The 16,159-nt window shown below is 47.1% G+C and overlaps 1 protein-coding gene across 2 annotated transcripts in view; it reads right to left on the bottom strand.

Annotated features, from left to right (window-relative positions):
* Window positions 1–16,159, bottom strand: part of SREBF2 (sterol regulatory element binding transcription factor 2) — a 58,185-nt gene that overhangs the window by 26,896 nt on the left and 15,130 nt on the right. The window contains exons 1-7 of one of the 2 annotated variants that reach the window (XM_053226861.1): window positions 12,198–12,400; window positions 6,499–6,936; window positions 5,293–5,474; window positions 4,472–4,618; window positions 2,868–3,089; window positions 1,467–1,581; window positions 1,099–1,280 (exon numbers count right to left, since the gene is read on the bottom strand). In XM_053226861.1, the coding sequence (XP_053082836.1) occupies window positions 1,099–1,280; window positions 1,467–1,581; window positions 2,868–3,089; window positions 4,472–4,618; window positions 5,293–5,474; window positions 6,499–6,934 (1,284 nt within the window). In that variant the 5' untranslated portion in view covers window positions 6,935–6,936; window positions 12,198–12,400. Of the gene's footprint in view, window positions 1–1,098; window positions 1,281–1,466; window positions 1,582–2,867; window positions 3,090–4,471; window positions 4,619–5,292; window positions 5,475–6,498; window positions 6,937–12,197; window positions 12,401–16,159 lie in introns of those variants that run through there. The other variant, XM_027070620.2, reaches the window with a different exon arrangement.

Below are 16,159 nucleotides of genomic sequence, written 5' to 3'. Positions count from 1 at the left end.
GGCTTTGTGGGTGATGGAAATATCTTGATTACAGTTATAGTTACATAAGCGTCTGTACTTGTTAAAACTCAACAAACTGCATGCAGGTGTGTTTTACTGTGTGTAAATTAAACATCAGCACAGTTGATTAAAGGTATCCAACTTCAGTATGGATCTGCTTGCGGGAGTCTGCCTGTTGTAAAAGCATCATGTTGCTTTTCTTCCCTCCCCATTTCACAGAGGGACAACTGGAGGCAGAGGCCTGCCTGCCCGGGGAGCCTTCCTCTAAGGGAGGAAGCCTAGAGCCAGATCTCCCTGGATCCCAGAGTGCACATACTACACCACTCCTTTTCAATATTTGAAAGCCATCTGAAAATGTCCTCTGAGGACAGATACCTAGCTAATTCAACGTATCTACCATATGGTCTTTTGTTATCAAACAGAATCACATTTATGAAATATTTCAAAACTAGAGCTCTGTCAGTAAAATTAAGTACGTGTTACTACAACAGTTTGATCAAAAACTTAGGCTACAAGGGAAGTTTGTGCTTTCGAAGTCAGAAATTGCCAATGGTCTCTGCAGGTTCCCCAGGCTAGATCATTAGGCTCGAGCCTCTTTTGGCTAATTCCATTAAACAATTGCCAGGGGCTTTCTTTGACAATTAAAGGCCCTGGGTTGGAATGTTTTTTGTTAGATTGCAAATTGTAATCATTTCCAGAAGAGGACCCAGAGGCAGCCTTGCCCTAAACCAACTGAACAACCTCAAAAAGTGGTCTTGCCAGGCCCATTATGGGCGAAGGATGTAATGAGGCGCCTCCGGCAACTCCTTGTGCTGGCGTGACAGCTGCTGTGTGTTCCCGTTCTGAATCTGGCCCTTAATCCTCTCAGATGGTCTCTTTCAGCAAGGACCAGTTAAGACCAGACGACACTGAACCAGTTAAGCAGATTCTGTGGGGGTGGGGGAGACAGGAGGACCTGACTAATTTCATTGAATTCCTAGTCTTCTCCAGCCCCGGTCCTCTGAACACCTGGCCTGGCCCTTGCTGGCAGCTTCTTCCACAATTAACTCAGGAGAGATGGGGAAGATCCAAGGATCAGGGGATTTCAGAAGCTCATACCTTTGCATCATCCAACAGAGGGCTTCCTGGCTCAGAGTCGATGGAATAGGGGGAGAAGCCAGCCTGCGACCCTGAGTCGGAGGCCGGAGGGGACATCAGAAGGACATTCTGATTAAAGTCATCGATCTTCAGCTCCACATCATTGTCCACCAGGCTGCCTAGGTCGATGCCCTTCAGGAGCTCTGCAAAGAAAACCACATCTGGCAAATGGTCTGTTTCTACAGAGCCCTGCCTGGGCCAGGGCGGGGCTGGGTGAGGGGCACATGGTCCTTGCTCTTGCTTCACCTCTGAAGGCACCCTGTACACATCAGTGGGTCCTCCCCAGTGCCCAGCACAGGACTTCTACAACCGGAAGTGAGCTTACTCACTGTTTTTCTGATTTGCCAGCTTCAGCACCATGTTCTCCTGGCGCAGTTTATGATTAACCTGCTGCAGGTATTTGATGTAGTCAATGGCCTTCCTCAGGACGCCAGACTTGTGCATCTGGGAAGGAAGATGGGTGAAAAGACAGTGGCATCGCTGCAGGCTGCAGAGCGAGAGGGGAGAGACCCAGAGCTCATGGGGTGAAGGCGTGGCTCCAGGTTCAGATGCTGCCTCACTCACTGGTTAGCTGTGCAACCCAGGACAAGTTACCCAACATCTGTGAACCTCATTTTCCTCGTCCTTAAAATGAGGATAATGATAATATATGAATCACCGGCTTGTAGTGAGGGTAAAATGAGATAATACATGTAAAGAGAGTAGCCCCTGGTCTGGTGCATAGTGACACTCGATAAATAAAAATTAGCTAGTACTCCCACTTCTTATAATAATCTTAGAACCAAAACAAAACTTTATTACTTTAATTTTTTAAAATTAAAAAATTAAATTTAAAGAGAGAGACAGAGAGAAAGTACGAGCAGGGGAGGGGCTGAGAGAGGAGGAGTCACAGAATCTGAAGCAGGCTCTAGGCTCTGAGCTGTCAGCATAGAGCCTGACGAGGGGCCAGAACTCACGAACCTTGAGACGATGACCTGCCGAAGTCGGATGCTTAACCGACTGAGCCACCCAGGCGCCGGGAACCAAAAGACGTTAAAGAAAACAAACGACCAAAGACCAGAGCATTGCTGGATAGCTACCTTAAGTAAAGTTATATTAGTACATTTCAGATCTATAGGCTACAAGGAATATAAAATTTTCTTTCAAAACAGAGATGAGGAAGCAAAAAAATAACAAGAAAAATAATTTAAAAAATAGAGATGAAGATAAACAGATAACAGGTAAAAAAAAAAAAAAAACCACCTACACGACAGAAGACACATTCACTGAAACACCAGAAATAATGAAAAATCTATTTCCTCTATTTGCTGTTAAAGACCCAATCTCCATTTTGTCTCCTCCCTCAAAGGTACGGTATTGCTAACCACCCTGAACACAATTAAACATATGGTGGCAACGCCACCAGCCGACTCCACGGTACACACAGTCCTGCATCTGCCTGCTGGTGAGCAGGGGGCAGTCCTCTGCCTGGGCTACAGGGACCCATGATCACTGCAAAGCAGTCTCAAAGGTCTAGGCAGGTCACTGCCTTTCCAATCCCCAACAGTTCCCTTATATTGGTTAATATTTTATAATCTTGAAAAAACCCCAAGATGCTTTAATTAATAAGAAAGCACCTCTAAACCATCCTGATGTTCATTCACTGGATCTGGGTCTTCCAAAATTCCCACAGTAAAGACCAGTGGAGGGCAAATTGTGGGACATGAAATACCATTTTGCTTGGCACCTACCTTGGCATCCGTCCCCATGACCAGGTCTTTCAACTCGATGATTTTGTCATTGATAGAGGAGCGATACCGCTTCTCAATGATGTTGTGAGTTGTCCGCCTTTCTCCTTCTTTGGGGGGCTCCAACTGCTTGACTCCCCCCGGTACCTGCTTAATGGGCACTTTCTCTTGCCCCATCATCACAGGCATTGTGGTCAAAATGGTCCCATTGCTGCCCACCAGAGTCTAGAACAAGCACAGACACGGGGCAGAGTTACCCCGTGGTCAGTCTGAGTAAAGCAACTTCACAGCACAAACCTGCTGGCTTTGGCCATGTGGCATTGCCTGGTCTGACCCCTCTCCTCAATTAAGTCAGGCCCCAGGAAGCTGCAGGAGCCATGGTACCTTACTTACCAGGCCCCTTTCAGAATCACTGTCAACAAACCACACCACAATAGGATTAACATGGATAAATAGGTTTCAACCTTTGATCTAGGGGTACCTGAAACAAGTCATATGATTTCTGCCTCGCGGGCAAACCATTAACCACCTCTGAGCTCGCATATAAGGAAAACTTACTCTTGGTGTGGGATACATCTTTTCCTTTCATATGACAGTGCAGTCACTTGCTGCATTTCCTAATATAATTCGGCCATCAAAATGCACAAGGGCAGAACTGACAGGGCCATCCTATTAGATAAGCAGGCCAACTGTAGAGGCCTTCCCCCTTCCCCCTCAGCTCTGCTTTCCTCTGTTTCTATTTTTACTAATTTTAGTTTTATCTTCTTCACTAAACGACCTCAATATCCAACGGACAATGAACAAATAAGAAGCCACTCAACTTCACCACTCATTAAGAAATAATTCACACATAATAAAAAACACACATTTTAAGTGTGTGACGGAGTTTCATGTTTGGATACGACGTGTAACTAAGATAATCCAGACCAAGACACAGACCATTTCTATCCCCTTAGAAAGTTCTCTTGTGCCTCTTTTCAGTTTCGCCTGTCCCTTCTCCCTCTTGCAGTCACTGCTCTGACCTCTGTCGCCACAGCTTAGTTTTCCCTCTTCTTGAATTTCATATAAATGGAATCATCAGCATGAATTCTTTTGTGACAGGCATCTTTTTGCTCAACACACTGTTTCTGAGGTTCAGCAGCTGTATGTATCAATAGCTCTTTCTGGACGTGTGGGCTGTTTCCAGTTCTTGGCTTCTATGAATAAAACTTACTTCCAAATTCTGATCACCTTTGACTCTATTGGACTCTCCTGCCGCAAGATGCTGAAAATAGCTGTGGCCCTACAACCCAAGGATGGGTGCCTTCCATGTCCCTCACCTTGGAGCCCCTCCCTGCCTGGTGGGCCTGGGGGTCCTTCAGAAGCCAAAACGCCATCAGCAGGACCTAAGAGTCCTCCATACTGATGGCCCTGTATAGAGGTGCTGCCCAGGAACCGGGAGTTAAAAAAGACTAAAAGGGGGTATATTTGCAATGTGACACATTCCATGGAGCTTCTGCACCTGCCCACCCTGTGTAGAGGCTTTGTTAACATTTCTGAGGCCTAATGCCTCCAAAAAAGGAGGAGGAGAGGGGAGAAGGGAGGACAGGGAGGAAGGCAACTCTTACTGGTACTTGAAGGGCAGCTGTCTGGATGGGGGTGGTGAGGGCGGTGAGGGCTGGGTTCTGGACTGCGGCCATGACAGGGCTGCCATCTGTCTTTAGTGTGGTCAAAACAAGGGAATCTGTCTTGATGATCTGAGGCTGTACCAGGACCTGGATGGAGAATGAAGAAAAGGAAAAGGAAGGCAGTATTATTTTTCTATTTTGCCTTACTTTCTTACTACACAGAGACACCCTCCGGGAAAGAATGAAAAAATAACATGTTCCTAAAACTGAGAACACAACTTGATTACTGGGTTGAGACGGAGAAAGAGTATAGCTAAAGAGGGTCCTGGGTTTTAAGGGTGAAAGGCTTCGAAGACGGCAGTGCCAGCACCTGGCAGGGGCAGAGTGTGGGGTGGTGGAGGGGAGGGAAGTCCGATTTTGAACAAACTCAGGAAAGCCAGGAACATGGCTGAGAAGCAGAAAGGAAGAACCTGGATTTTTTTTTTCCAAAGATTAATTAATGACCTTGGTAATAAGAAAATATGGTCCACTATGATACATGACTCAGAAATATCTTAGCACACCTCTTTCCAGTTTTACACCCATCGGATGCTTAAATATCAAAATCCACCTGCATTTACGGAGGCTGTGAGGGCCAGTCTACACTTACAGATGAGACCTTAGCCAGGTCTCCATTCCGAGCTCACTGGTGCCTCACAGGGCCCAGGCACCCCAAATGCTGTTCCCTTACACTCCGCTGGTCCTTCTGAGTATGTGGACCACACCTTCAACCAAAGACCAGCCCCAACCGGTGCCTCCCTGGGTCCTCACCAGCCACCTACCGGGACCTGCTGCACCTGGGGGGCAGCAACTGTCTGTACCGTGGCCGGGGCGAGGGTCTGCAGCGTGCCATTGGCTGTCTGCGTCAGCACCCGCTGGGCCTGCACCGTCTGCACCTGCTGCTGGATGGTGACTGGCTGCACCTGGGAGGATGTCACTAGGCTTTGGACTTGAGGCTGAAGGACTTGGGAGAAGAGGAGGGAAAAGTCACATGGACGAGAAATGCACTCTGTTGTCACTGTAGCTGCAGTAATAACCGAGGACAGGGTGCCTCAGAACGCTCCCGACTCCCCACCTGCTGCTGAAGAAGATGTGCACGGCCATTTACAAGCTAATCTAGATAACAAGAACATTCCATGAGAGCTGCATCAATTTCTGAGAGAACCAGAACAGATTATTTTATTGCTCTGGGTGCTAGGGTGGAGGTGAGGGGAGCTAATCAGCAAATGACTGCACCCAGCAAGGGAGTTCATAGATACAGAGAACCAACAACTCCACGGGGCTTCACTTCCTCTCATGAAAAGAATGGAAAATGCACTTTGGGATGACGGTTTCAGCTCTTTGCTTTGCTGCCTCCCCACAGCCCCTAACCCCCCCGAAGCACATAGAAGAACTGTCAGAGCCTTTGAAATTCAGAGTAATACCAATCCCGCCCAGGGCTCCCCAAAGGGTCAGAGGGAAATCTGATGCAAAGGCACTGGGCAAAGCACAGCAGAGAAAGCCACTCACTCGGCCCCCCCGCCCACGGAAGGCCTAGTATGAGGCCTGCTGCACGGAGACCTAACACCTGCTATGAGTCATATAGTCTCTGTAGTACGTGCTCAGGAGATGCTTGCCGAATGAATGGTTCTCAATCTATAGGTGCCAAGGGCTGGCTGGTGCTTGGGTCAGTTTCTAGACTCATTGTATTCCAGCCTGTAGCTCTAGTTACTAGCACAGCCCTGTGTCTACTATGCTTGTTAGATTCTTCGACCAAGTATCCTTGAAGCAGGCACAATAGATATTAAGGTATCTGAAGAGGCAGAATGTGAACGGTTCCTGTACCCACTGTCCTCACTGCCCATTGCCAAAAACTCCTTCAGACAGGGACCAAACCGATGGATTCTGTCATCCCCAAAAGGACAGAGCGATTTGCCTCAGAAGATCTGCAAGCTGGCACATAAACTTTTGAACCAACCAGTCACTATGGTATCTGACTTCTGAATCACCTTGAAAGCTGGTAGCTGCATTCTGGTATATCAGAGGCTGCTGGATGATCCTTGTCTGGGGAGCCGTGCTGAATGTCGGGGTGATCATCACCGTCTGCTGCTGCAGCTGAGCTGGAGGCTGGGGCTGGGGCTGGGGGCGGGGCTGAAGAACGGGAGTTGCCCTGGGTGGGGTGGGAACTGCAGTGGGGGGAACTTTGACCTGCAGGGCTGGAGCCTGGGGGGAAGCGGCCGAGGGAGAGAAGGAAGGTAGAGGGACCTGGCTGAAGGACCGCTGCAGGGAGGGGTCCACGGCTCCGCCCCCGCCATTGCCGCTGCCGCTGCCACCACTGCTGCCACCGCTGCCGCCACCCCCGCTGCCACTGGGGAAGGAGCCACACAGCTGCTCGGAGAACAAGTCAGGGAACTCTCCAACTTGATTGCTGACAAACTGCAGCATCTCTGTGAATAAATAAAAAGGGGTCATTCTATTGCCATCCAAAACATCTAGCAACTTTCAAATTTGCTTAAGAAATGGAGGCCTGCAAATCAAAAGGTGTTCCCATGGCCCTCGCAGAAATGGGTCGGGGAAACCTCTCCCTCCCTCTTAGGAGGTGAACCACCTGGGCTGAGATGGCAAACCACATGGCAATAGGGCAGGACTTCATCTCTTGGATGTTCTCTCTCCCCACGCTACCTCCAGGCCCTTTCTACCAACTTTCCTGATCAGTCAGGCCAAACAAGAGCTATCTCTGTGCTGGGTGAGTATTGCTTTTGGAAGTTATTGCTGGTCTCATCTTACAGTTAGGGACACTGGGGCAGGAAGTGGGTAGTGGCTGTCTTAAGGCTTTGGAGCACCTCCAGTCTCTGGCACTGCTCTCCGCGGCAGAGCAAGAATGCGGGAGTCAGGCTCTCACCCCAGGCTGCCCTCCCTCCTCACCACAGGTTAAGCTCTGGGCCTTCTCTCCAAGAAAGGTACATCCCTGGGCACTGCTGGTACCCTCAGGAACACCCAGGGATGATGAAGTCATGGATCGTTAGGAGTGGAGTAGATGGAAAGATCATATATGAAGTCCACAACAGTGAAATAACTTGGCCAAGGTCCCACAGCTCATCAGGGCCCAGCGAGGATTAGAACCAGTTCTCTGCCTCCTAGCTTCCTGTTCTTCCACTGCGCCACGGTGCACGCATTGCCAGGTCAGGGCAGAGCAACCCCAGCCTTGGGCTCTATGCTCTAGGGGGCCCATCCCGATACTCCCCTGGTTGTGTCCCTTCTCTCTGGGCAAGGAGTCTGTGAGACCAAGGGGATGTCCACCTGGAAGCCATGGCCCCTGTCTAGATCATGCTCTAAGTACCTGGGACCCCTAAGTTCCCAGCCCAAAGGGCCTCAAGCCTGCCTCCAGGGCCTCTTACCCTAATTCGTCCTCCTCAAAACTTGCCCAAACCCAAGTTAATCCACAACTAACAAGTCATATCACGACTCCTTCCTCCCTTTAGGGCTGGTCCCCATTAGAAGTCTGGGGCCTCGGCTTTGTCCCAGGTATTTTCAGACGTACAGTTCTTTCCACTGTCTTCACTTCCTCCCCCTTCCAGTACGTCCCTAAGTGGCTACTGCTTGCCCCTGAACTGTACACCCTCCTCTCTAAACATTCAAGGCCGCATGATGCTCTTAGTCACCAAAATTCCCCAAACCAAACACAAACCAAAAAAAGCCACTACTTCTTTTCACTCCCCCAAACTGTCCACCAGCAAGAACCTCCCAGGTCTTTAACAGTGTGTGTGTACACGCTCTATATGGAGGTAGTGGGTCTGGGCTACAAAGAGTCTTATGTTAGGCAAGCAGAAAGCTACTGGGGTTTCCAGGGTGACCATACAGGACTGAAGCTCAGCAGTTCGACCTGCTGGCAAAGCAGCATCTCGTAAGATTAAATGACTACGTAGTAGTATTATTTACCAACACCTCAACACTCCGCTGCGTCCCCTCTACACTCAGCCTGTTGTATGTGGGAGGGAGAAATGGGCACATTGCCACGTTGTAACTGGTACCAACCAATTCCAATTCCTCGTCCAGGAATTAAACTAAGAAATGTCCTGAAACTCAGCACAAAATTTAAACAAAACACAATTTAGTGCTGACACATTCCAAGGACAACACAAGATTTCTAAAAAATTTTAAGAAAATGCTTAAGAGAAACCTAGTAATCTGCTGAGCTTCCCAGAGTTCCCATAAAAATCCCAACTCTGGGGAATCAACACAGAGGCCTGGTTTGTGAGCCAAAAGAACATCACATCCATAGAAAGCTAAGGTGGACACAAGGCAAGAGAGGCCAGAGGTCTGGTAGGTGGGCACGGGCTTTGGTACTAGGTGGGTCTCAGGAGGCCACCTAGTGTGTGACGGGTAAGTCACCCTTCTACATCCTGGCTTCCTCACCACAAAAGGCTGCCTTAAGAATACTCACTCGGGGGGCGCCTGGGTGGCTCAGTCGGTTAAGCGCCCCACTTCAGTTCAGGTCATGATCTCATGGTTCGTGAGTTTGAGCCCTGCGTTGTACTCTGTGCTGACAGCTCAGAGGCTGGAGCCTGCTTCAGATTCTGTGTCTCCCCCCCCTCTCTGCCCCTCCCCCACTTGCTCGCACGCACTCTCTCTCTCAAAAATAAACATTAAAAAAATTAAAAAAGAAAAAGAATACTCATTCCGTTTCTTTGTTGTAAGGATTAACAAAGATAATTTGTGCAAAGTGCTTGGCAAGGGGCAGACCCTTACAAAGGTCCCTATTAGTGGCAATTCCAGAGCACCTACTGCCTGGGCAGTTGGCTCCCCGATCCCATCTGGTTGAGTGCTCTCCAAAGCCTTTCGTGGAGAAAGGCAGGGGCTGACACAGTGAAGTAACCTGCAAAGGTCACAAAGCTTGTTCACAAAGCAGGTTAAGAGTGTGTAGGCAGATGGGATGCAACTGCTTAAATTAAAAAAATAAATTCTTTTCAACCCCCACACGACAAGCTCCAGTGGTGTTATCTGCAGCCAGGCAGACAGGCACTGGGTTGAGTGGCGCAGAGGGGCCCATTAAGACCAAGCGTTTGAAGGAAATAGTAATGGGAAGAGGCTCTTTGAGCCCCTGCTCCAGCAGGGCACACCAGGCCTCCCCGGAACCCCATCTGGTCTGCAGTGACAGAGACGGGGAGGCCCTGCCAACCGGAACGAGGCCTGGAGAACCAGGGCGCAGGAGGCCCACTCCGGGTGCAGTTTTGCGCTAAAGCTCCAGGCTGTACCCTGTGGGAGCATCGTAATGCCGCATGTTCCCCACTCCGATCACTGGAGTGCTGCAATCACACAGGCTCTCATTTCCGCCGAGAGCCATGAAACCCAGAAAAGGGAAGCCTGGAGAAGGCACAGGTTTTATGGGGCTTTGAAAAATGAAGTTTCAGGGGCGCCTGGGTGGCTCAGTCGGTTAAGCGTCCGACTTCAGCTCAGGTCACGATCTCAGGGTCCATGAGTTCGAGCCCCACGTCGGGCTCTGGGCTGATGGCTCAGAGCCTGGAGCCTGCTTCCGATGCTGTGTCTCCCTCTCTCTCTGTCCCTCCCCCGTTCATGCTCTGTCTCTCTCTGTCTCAAAAATAAATAAACGTTGTTAAAAAAAAAAAAAAAGGAATAACTGGATGTTAAAAAAAAAAAAAAAAGAAGAAGAAAAATGAAGTTCCAGAACCTGCATGGTGAGTGGAGGGCCAGCCAACTTGGGTCTCCTTGGAGCTCCAGGCCTGCAAACTGTAGCTTACCTGATACCGATGCTCCTGGCGGTTACCCTCTCCAACTAAGCCACAGTCCTGGTTTTTTCTTTTGTTTTTTGTTTGTTTTTAGTTTATTTTTTGAGAGAGAGAGAGAGAGAGAGAGAGCGAGCAGGGGAGGGACGGGGGGGGGGGGGGGACAGAGGATCTGAAGCAGGCTCTACACTGACAGCAGAGAGCCCAATGTGGGGCTCAAACTCATGAACCTTGAGATCATGACCTGAGCTGAAGTCGGACACTTAACTGACTGAGCCACCCAGGTAACCCCCATGTTTTTTACAGTTTATTTATTTATTTTTGAGAGCGAGAGAGAACGCACCAGCAGGGGAGAGGCAGAGACAGAGAGGGAGAGGGAATCCCAAACAGGCCCTGCGCTGCCAGCACAGAGCCCAAGGCGGAGGTTGAATTCATGAACTGTGAGATCAGGACCTGAGCCGAAGCCAGAAGTCAGGCGCCTGACTGAGCCACCCAGGTGCCCCCACACTCCTGTTTTTTAGGTGCTTCTTAAAGGGATAAGTTTGCTTAATAAAGTAACCTGGGCCCCAAGAAACTACACCTGGGTTTTGGTCCCTTTAAAAGCAGGTAACCAAAATCAGAGGCTGCAGCTATCACCTGTGCATTGCAACAACTCTGGAGCCTCATCCAAAGACACCCCAAGTTCACACGCACTTAATGGAGCTTGCAACCTGGAGGTAACATAAAGCACTCTGTCCAGCCCAGCTAGCAGGATCTACCTGAGAGTGAGGTGACCTGAAATCTGGGCAGATTAACTTTGGTCAGGAATAAAGAATTTAAAGCCCCAAATGAGGTAACATGGCCTCCAAACTGCAGTCAGCCAACAATCCTTTAGTGGCCATTTGCTACTTAGCCCAGTTAGGTGCTGAGAGCACGATTTTACAAAGTAGGTCATTTATTCTTATATTTTGTATTTATTACCCACCTTGTGTTAGATAATGTTTGAAAGTAACTGTCTTTTTTAAAATTGTAAAAGTGGGGCACCTGGGTGGTGCAGTCGGTTAGTGTAGGACCCTTGATCCAGACTCAAGTTATGATTTCAAGCTCGTGAGTTCAAGCCCCACATTGGGCTTTGTGCTGATGACGTGGAGCCTGCTTGGGATTCTCTCTCTCCTTCTCTCTGCCCCTCCCCCGCTTGTGCATGTGCACATTCTCTCAAAATAAATAAACGTAAAAAAATTAAAAATAGAATAAAACTGTAAAAGTAACATTCACCATAGAAAATTCCAGAAAATAATTAAATGAAAAAGTCACCCAGCCATTCCACCTCCCTGAGACATCCACTGTCAATGTTTCCATGTGTCCTTTCTACACAAGCATGCATGTGTGTGTGAGCAGTTTTACAAAAAAGGGGTCACACTGAAGATGTTATTTTGTACCCTCCTCCCTTTACTTAATAAAATATGAAAAGTATTCCGTGTCAGCCATGATGGATAGAACGTGATGGTTTGGGAGAGCCCCACAGCACTGTACATCAGATGGCACACAGCCTTCCGTCCATCACTTCATAGTAACTCAGAGGCTGTGACTTCTAACGCCCAGTTCCACACAAGCAAACCTCAGGTCTTTCTAAAGGTAAGGGGCCCTATTTATTGTGGTATTTATGTACTTCTTAGCCACTTCGTATCTGTAAAACAGAGCTGTTTTATTAGGTTCCTTCCCTAGCTCTTAGTCTTTTTATTTTCTCTATCTTTTTTTGGTCACCTCTAAAGATTTTGAGCGTTGTAACCCGAATCTCATTTTCCCCATAAGCCCTATGGTTTGTGTTACACAGTTTTGCTTAGTGCAATGATTTTTAATGAAGGTATATGTTGCATTATGGCGGAACTGACTGTATATAAATGCTAATATTGTGTAATGAAATGACATGGTTTTTGTGTTACACTTAAAAAGTCCCTCTTCCCAAAGATTGTAAGGATATTCACCTAAACTTTCTTCACGTGTTGTTCATTTAATCTTTCACACTGGATCTAGCCAACAGGCATAAGAACACAGAAATAAGTATGGTGTATGATGTTTGCAGGCTGATGGGAATCAGATGGACCACAACCAGTGAGCGAGAGGGAGGTAATCACAAAAGTTAATTCACAACAAGTGCGCTTAAGAAACAAGTATCCTGCTTTCAAGCTGAAGATCTTATCTTCCCTCCTAGGATCAAAAAAAAAAATCAAACCAGTATCACACCTGAGGGTCAACAGGTAACTTTTCCTTCCTCCATTTTGCTATCTGTGATCACCACTGCGTTCTCGGGACCTGAAACATTAGTTACCCCCATTCAGGTCACCCAGGAGAGCAGTTCAAGAACTGGGCTGTTGACTAAACCCATCAACGCAGAAACCCTGAAATGCAAGAATATAAGGAACATAGGGACACTTATCACAGGCAACCGGGTGCCTAAAATCACTTCAAACACCAGGGGGCACATTTGCTAAAACACTCAGAGCACAGGGACAGCATCATGCACTTCAAGGGGATTCTGGGTCACCTTCCTGGGGGACAGGGAGTCTGGAGGAGGGCTGAATGACACAGGATGGCAAACTAGTGACTCAGGCATCCTATATTTTAAGCGAGGGATGAGTAAACTCTTTTTACTGGCAAAGAAACCACAAAAGAAAATTGGGCAGGGAGGTGGGGGTTCTCAAATGCCTGTGTTTCATAACACAGAAATGTGTCACTGTATATATCAAATATTACATAATAAAATAAAACATCTGAAAATTAAGAGAAAAAGAAAGCACAAAGGGAAGCCAAAATCATTCTCAAATGGTCTTCTGGTCTCCTCTCCCTATATCTCTCTCTTCCTATCTGCCCAGCTGGATGTTAGGGGCAGCCTCAAAAAGTCCCAGCTGGCCAGTCCTGAACTCTCTGGTCCAACACAGCAGGAGACCCGAGCCAGCTCTCAGTTTCAACCAGGAGAGTGATCTTCAGCACCCCCTTCAACTGTTCTTTCTTCTTCTTCCCTCTGCCCTAAGTTTACTATGAACTCCTGGCAAGCCTCTTTTCATGGTATCACGGTTATCTCTTTGCTTCACTTCCATACTCTGCCTTGATTTCAACCACAGCCTCCTACCCAGTGACAAGTGTCTTCTGTGAGTATCTTGTTGGTCCAACAGTCTTTCAAATCAAATCAAATCTCTTAAACACAAGTTTCAAAACTTCCTGCCAATTGCTCCCTCCTACTCCTAGGAATTTCACTTCCCACTCACCTTTGCTCATCATCCACCTGGGGGAAAAATACCCCCTCCTTTTATCCGTACATGCCTTTGTGGGGGGAGGGGAGTTGGGGAGGAGATCTTTCCTGAATGTGACTGCCATAGCACACCTTTTCTGCTCCTTACCACCCTCTTCCTTTCTGAATTCCATAATTCCATTTCAAAACCACTTAAATGACTTTCAACAAGGACTCTTCTCTACCTCAGACCCAGCCATGTTTGAGCTCTTGAACCCAATCATGATTTAAGAAAAATTATCCAAAACTTGAAAACAAAGCAGTGTGTGTGTGTGTGGATACATATATATCATACTGTGTCCCTTTAAAGTCATAGTACAGGTAATAGTACTTACCGTACCTACTAAAGGTCATCCGATGCTCTGTGGAAACAAACTTGTTTTTTTTTTTTTTATTTAATATTTATTTCTGAGACAGAGAGAGACAGAGCATGAGGGGGAAGGGCAGAGAGAGAGGGAGACACAGAATCAGAAGCAGGCTCCAGGCTCTGAGCTGTCAGCACAGAGCCCGATGCGGGGCTCGAACTCTCAAACCGTGAGATCATGACCTGAGCCGAAGTCAGTCGCTCAACCGACTGAGCCACCCAGGCACCCCAAAACAAACTTGTTTTGACCTGCTATTTATCACAGATTAGGTAAAGTTAGATGTTCACTTGTAGAAAATTGTTAGATTGCGAATGATTTCTCTCTGGTAAAAAAGATAAACTTTGTTTGTATTGCCCTGTAGGACGTTAACCAGTTCTGCATCTAAACTTGCAATCTTATTCCTGCATCCTTTTTTTGTAAAAACTATGTAAATATCAGTTTCTTACATTCTCTTTTGATCCAGCTTTGTCATCCTGATGGTTTTCTCATTAATAATGTTAACAAATCTCTGATATGTGCTGATATGTTAGCTAAGAGTAGGTTTTTAATATTCAAAAAATTTTATCTTGCCACATTACATACAGGAACGTATATTTTTTAATGCTTTTCTTATAGATTATGCTTCACAAGCACATGGACAAAATCTTCCACTCCCCTAAACTTCTCCAAGTACTAACCATTCTGGCAGTTAAAAACACTGGCATCAATTCACTGAAATTCTCCCCAAAGCAACTTTCATGCAATCTGTAAAAATGGCATTTATGCTTTCTGAACCAAAACTGGAAGGGACATGTCACCTCACAATGGGACAAGATATTTCTGAAATTCAGGTTATCCTGGGAAATCTGGACAAATCTGCTATTTCTGCAAAGCTTCTACTTTTGGTGAAGTGGGTATGTAAATGCGAAAGGATTAAACCGTGTGGAGCACCCACTGTGTGCTGGCCTAGAGAGATGATAAAAAATTCACAATCACAGCAGCAAGGAGGACACAGGGAAGGTGCAGGTGGAACGGCCTCTTGTGGGAACTGGACTGAAGGCTGCTGGGCACACAAAGGGAATTCTAGGCCCAGGGAATTTCAGAAACCAAGGCTTGGAGGCACAGAGCTGGCACAGTGGGCTGCTGAAGAGAATGGACAACTGCCAGGGCACCGGGCTGGGCAGGAGTCAGGATCAAATCATGACAGGTTATTCTATAGCTCAAGGTGATGAACTTGGTCCTTCTCTTTATTAAAGAAGGAACAGTGAGTCATCCAACAATGTTCTAGGAAGAGAAATCCCTCTGGCTCAGCGGCTGCTCATGCTGGTTTGTACAAGGGGGCTGCTGGCTTCCCCAGAACCCCCTAACGTTGTGAACGCATTAAGTATCATTCTGAGCACAAACTCAGGGCTGAATTCCGACTTGAGAGGGTATCAGCATAGCTGAAACAGAAACTTGGATAACTTCATCAACTGATGAAGAGAATCTTCTGAAAACTGATTAAAGAAAAGGTCTGGTTATATATGAGGTTCTAAAAGGTGGTCTACATTGGGAAACAGGCCACCTCCTGGAGACTGTGTGAAGGAAGTGTGGCAAAGAATCATATTATAAGGGAGAAAAGCAGAATATCAAAAAAAAGCTAAACCAAGAACTAACTGGAAGGCCAAACCGAAAAGGGATTCCCAAGTAGAAGTTCAAAGAGTACTGGCTGAAGAAGACCTGGCTATCTATTAGCAAAACCGAACCATGAATCTGTGAATGTAATTGCTGTGCTGCCTTTGGAAAAAAAATCTCCCTGAGGCTAATTTTCTTGTAAGTATGGGAATAATCCAAACTCTGATATATACACATTTTACATTTCTTTTCCTGTCCATATATACTCCTGTTCATACACCTAGAACATAAAAATGTATTTGATTCTTTCAGTGTTGTTTTTTAAATTTTTAAATAATAATAATTTTTTTTTTTTTTGAGAGAGAGAGAACGAGTGAACAAGGGGCAGAGGGAGGACAGGGTGAGGGGAGAGAGACGGGGGGGGGGGGGTGGCGTGGAGAGAGAGAGAGAGAGAGAGAGAGAGAGAGAGAGAGAGAGAGAGAGAATTCCAAGCAGTCTCCTCACCCAGCACAGAGCCCAACATTGGGCTTGATCCCACAACATGAGATCATGACCTGAACCAAAATCAAGAGCTGGACGTTTAATCAACTGAGCCAACCAGACACCTGTTTTTGTTGTTGTTGTTGTTATTGTTTTTTTTTAACACAACAAACACTAAAGGGTGTCATCTCCAGGTTAGATTCCAATTTAACCCCTGAAA

The sequence above is a fragment of the Acinonyx jubatus genome, chromosome B4 (assembly GCF_027475565.1).
Source record: "Acinonyx jubatus isolate Ajub_Pintada_27869175 chromosome B4, VMU_Ajub_asm_v1.0, whole genome shotgun sequence".
NCBI lineage: Eukaryota > Metazoa > Chordata > Mammalia > Carnivora > Felidae > Acinonyx > Acinonyx jubatus.
Note: the sequence above shows the minus strand (reverse complement) of the source record. Positions and strands in the feature narration are given on the sequence as shown.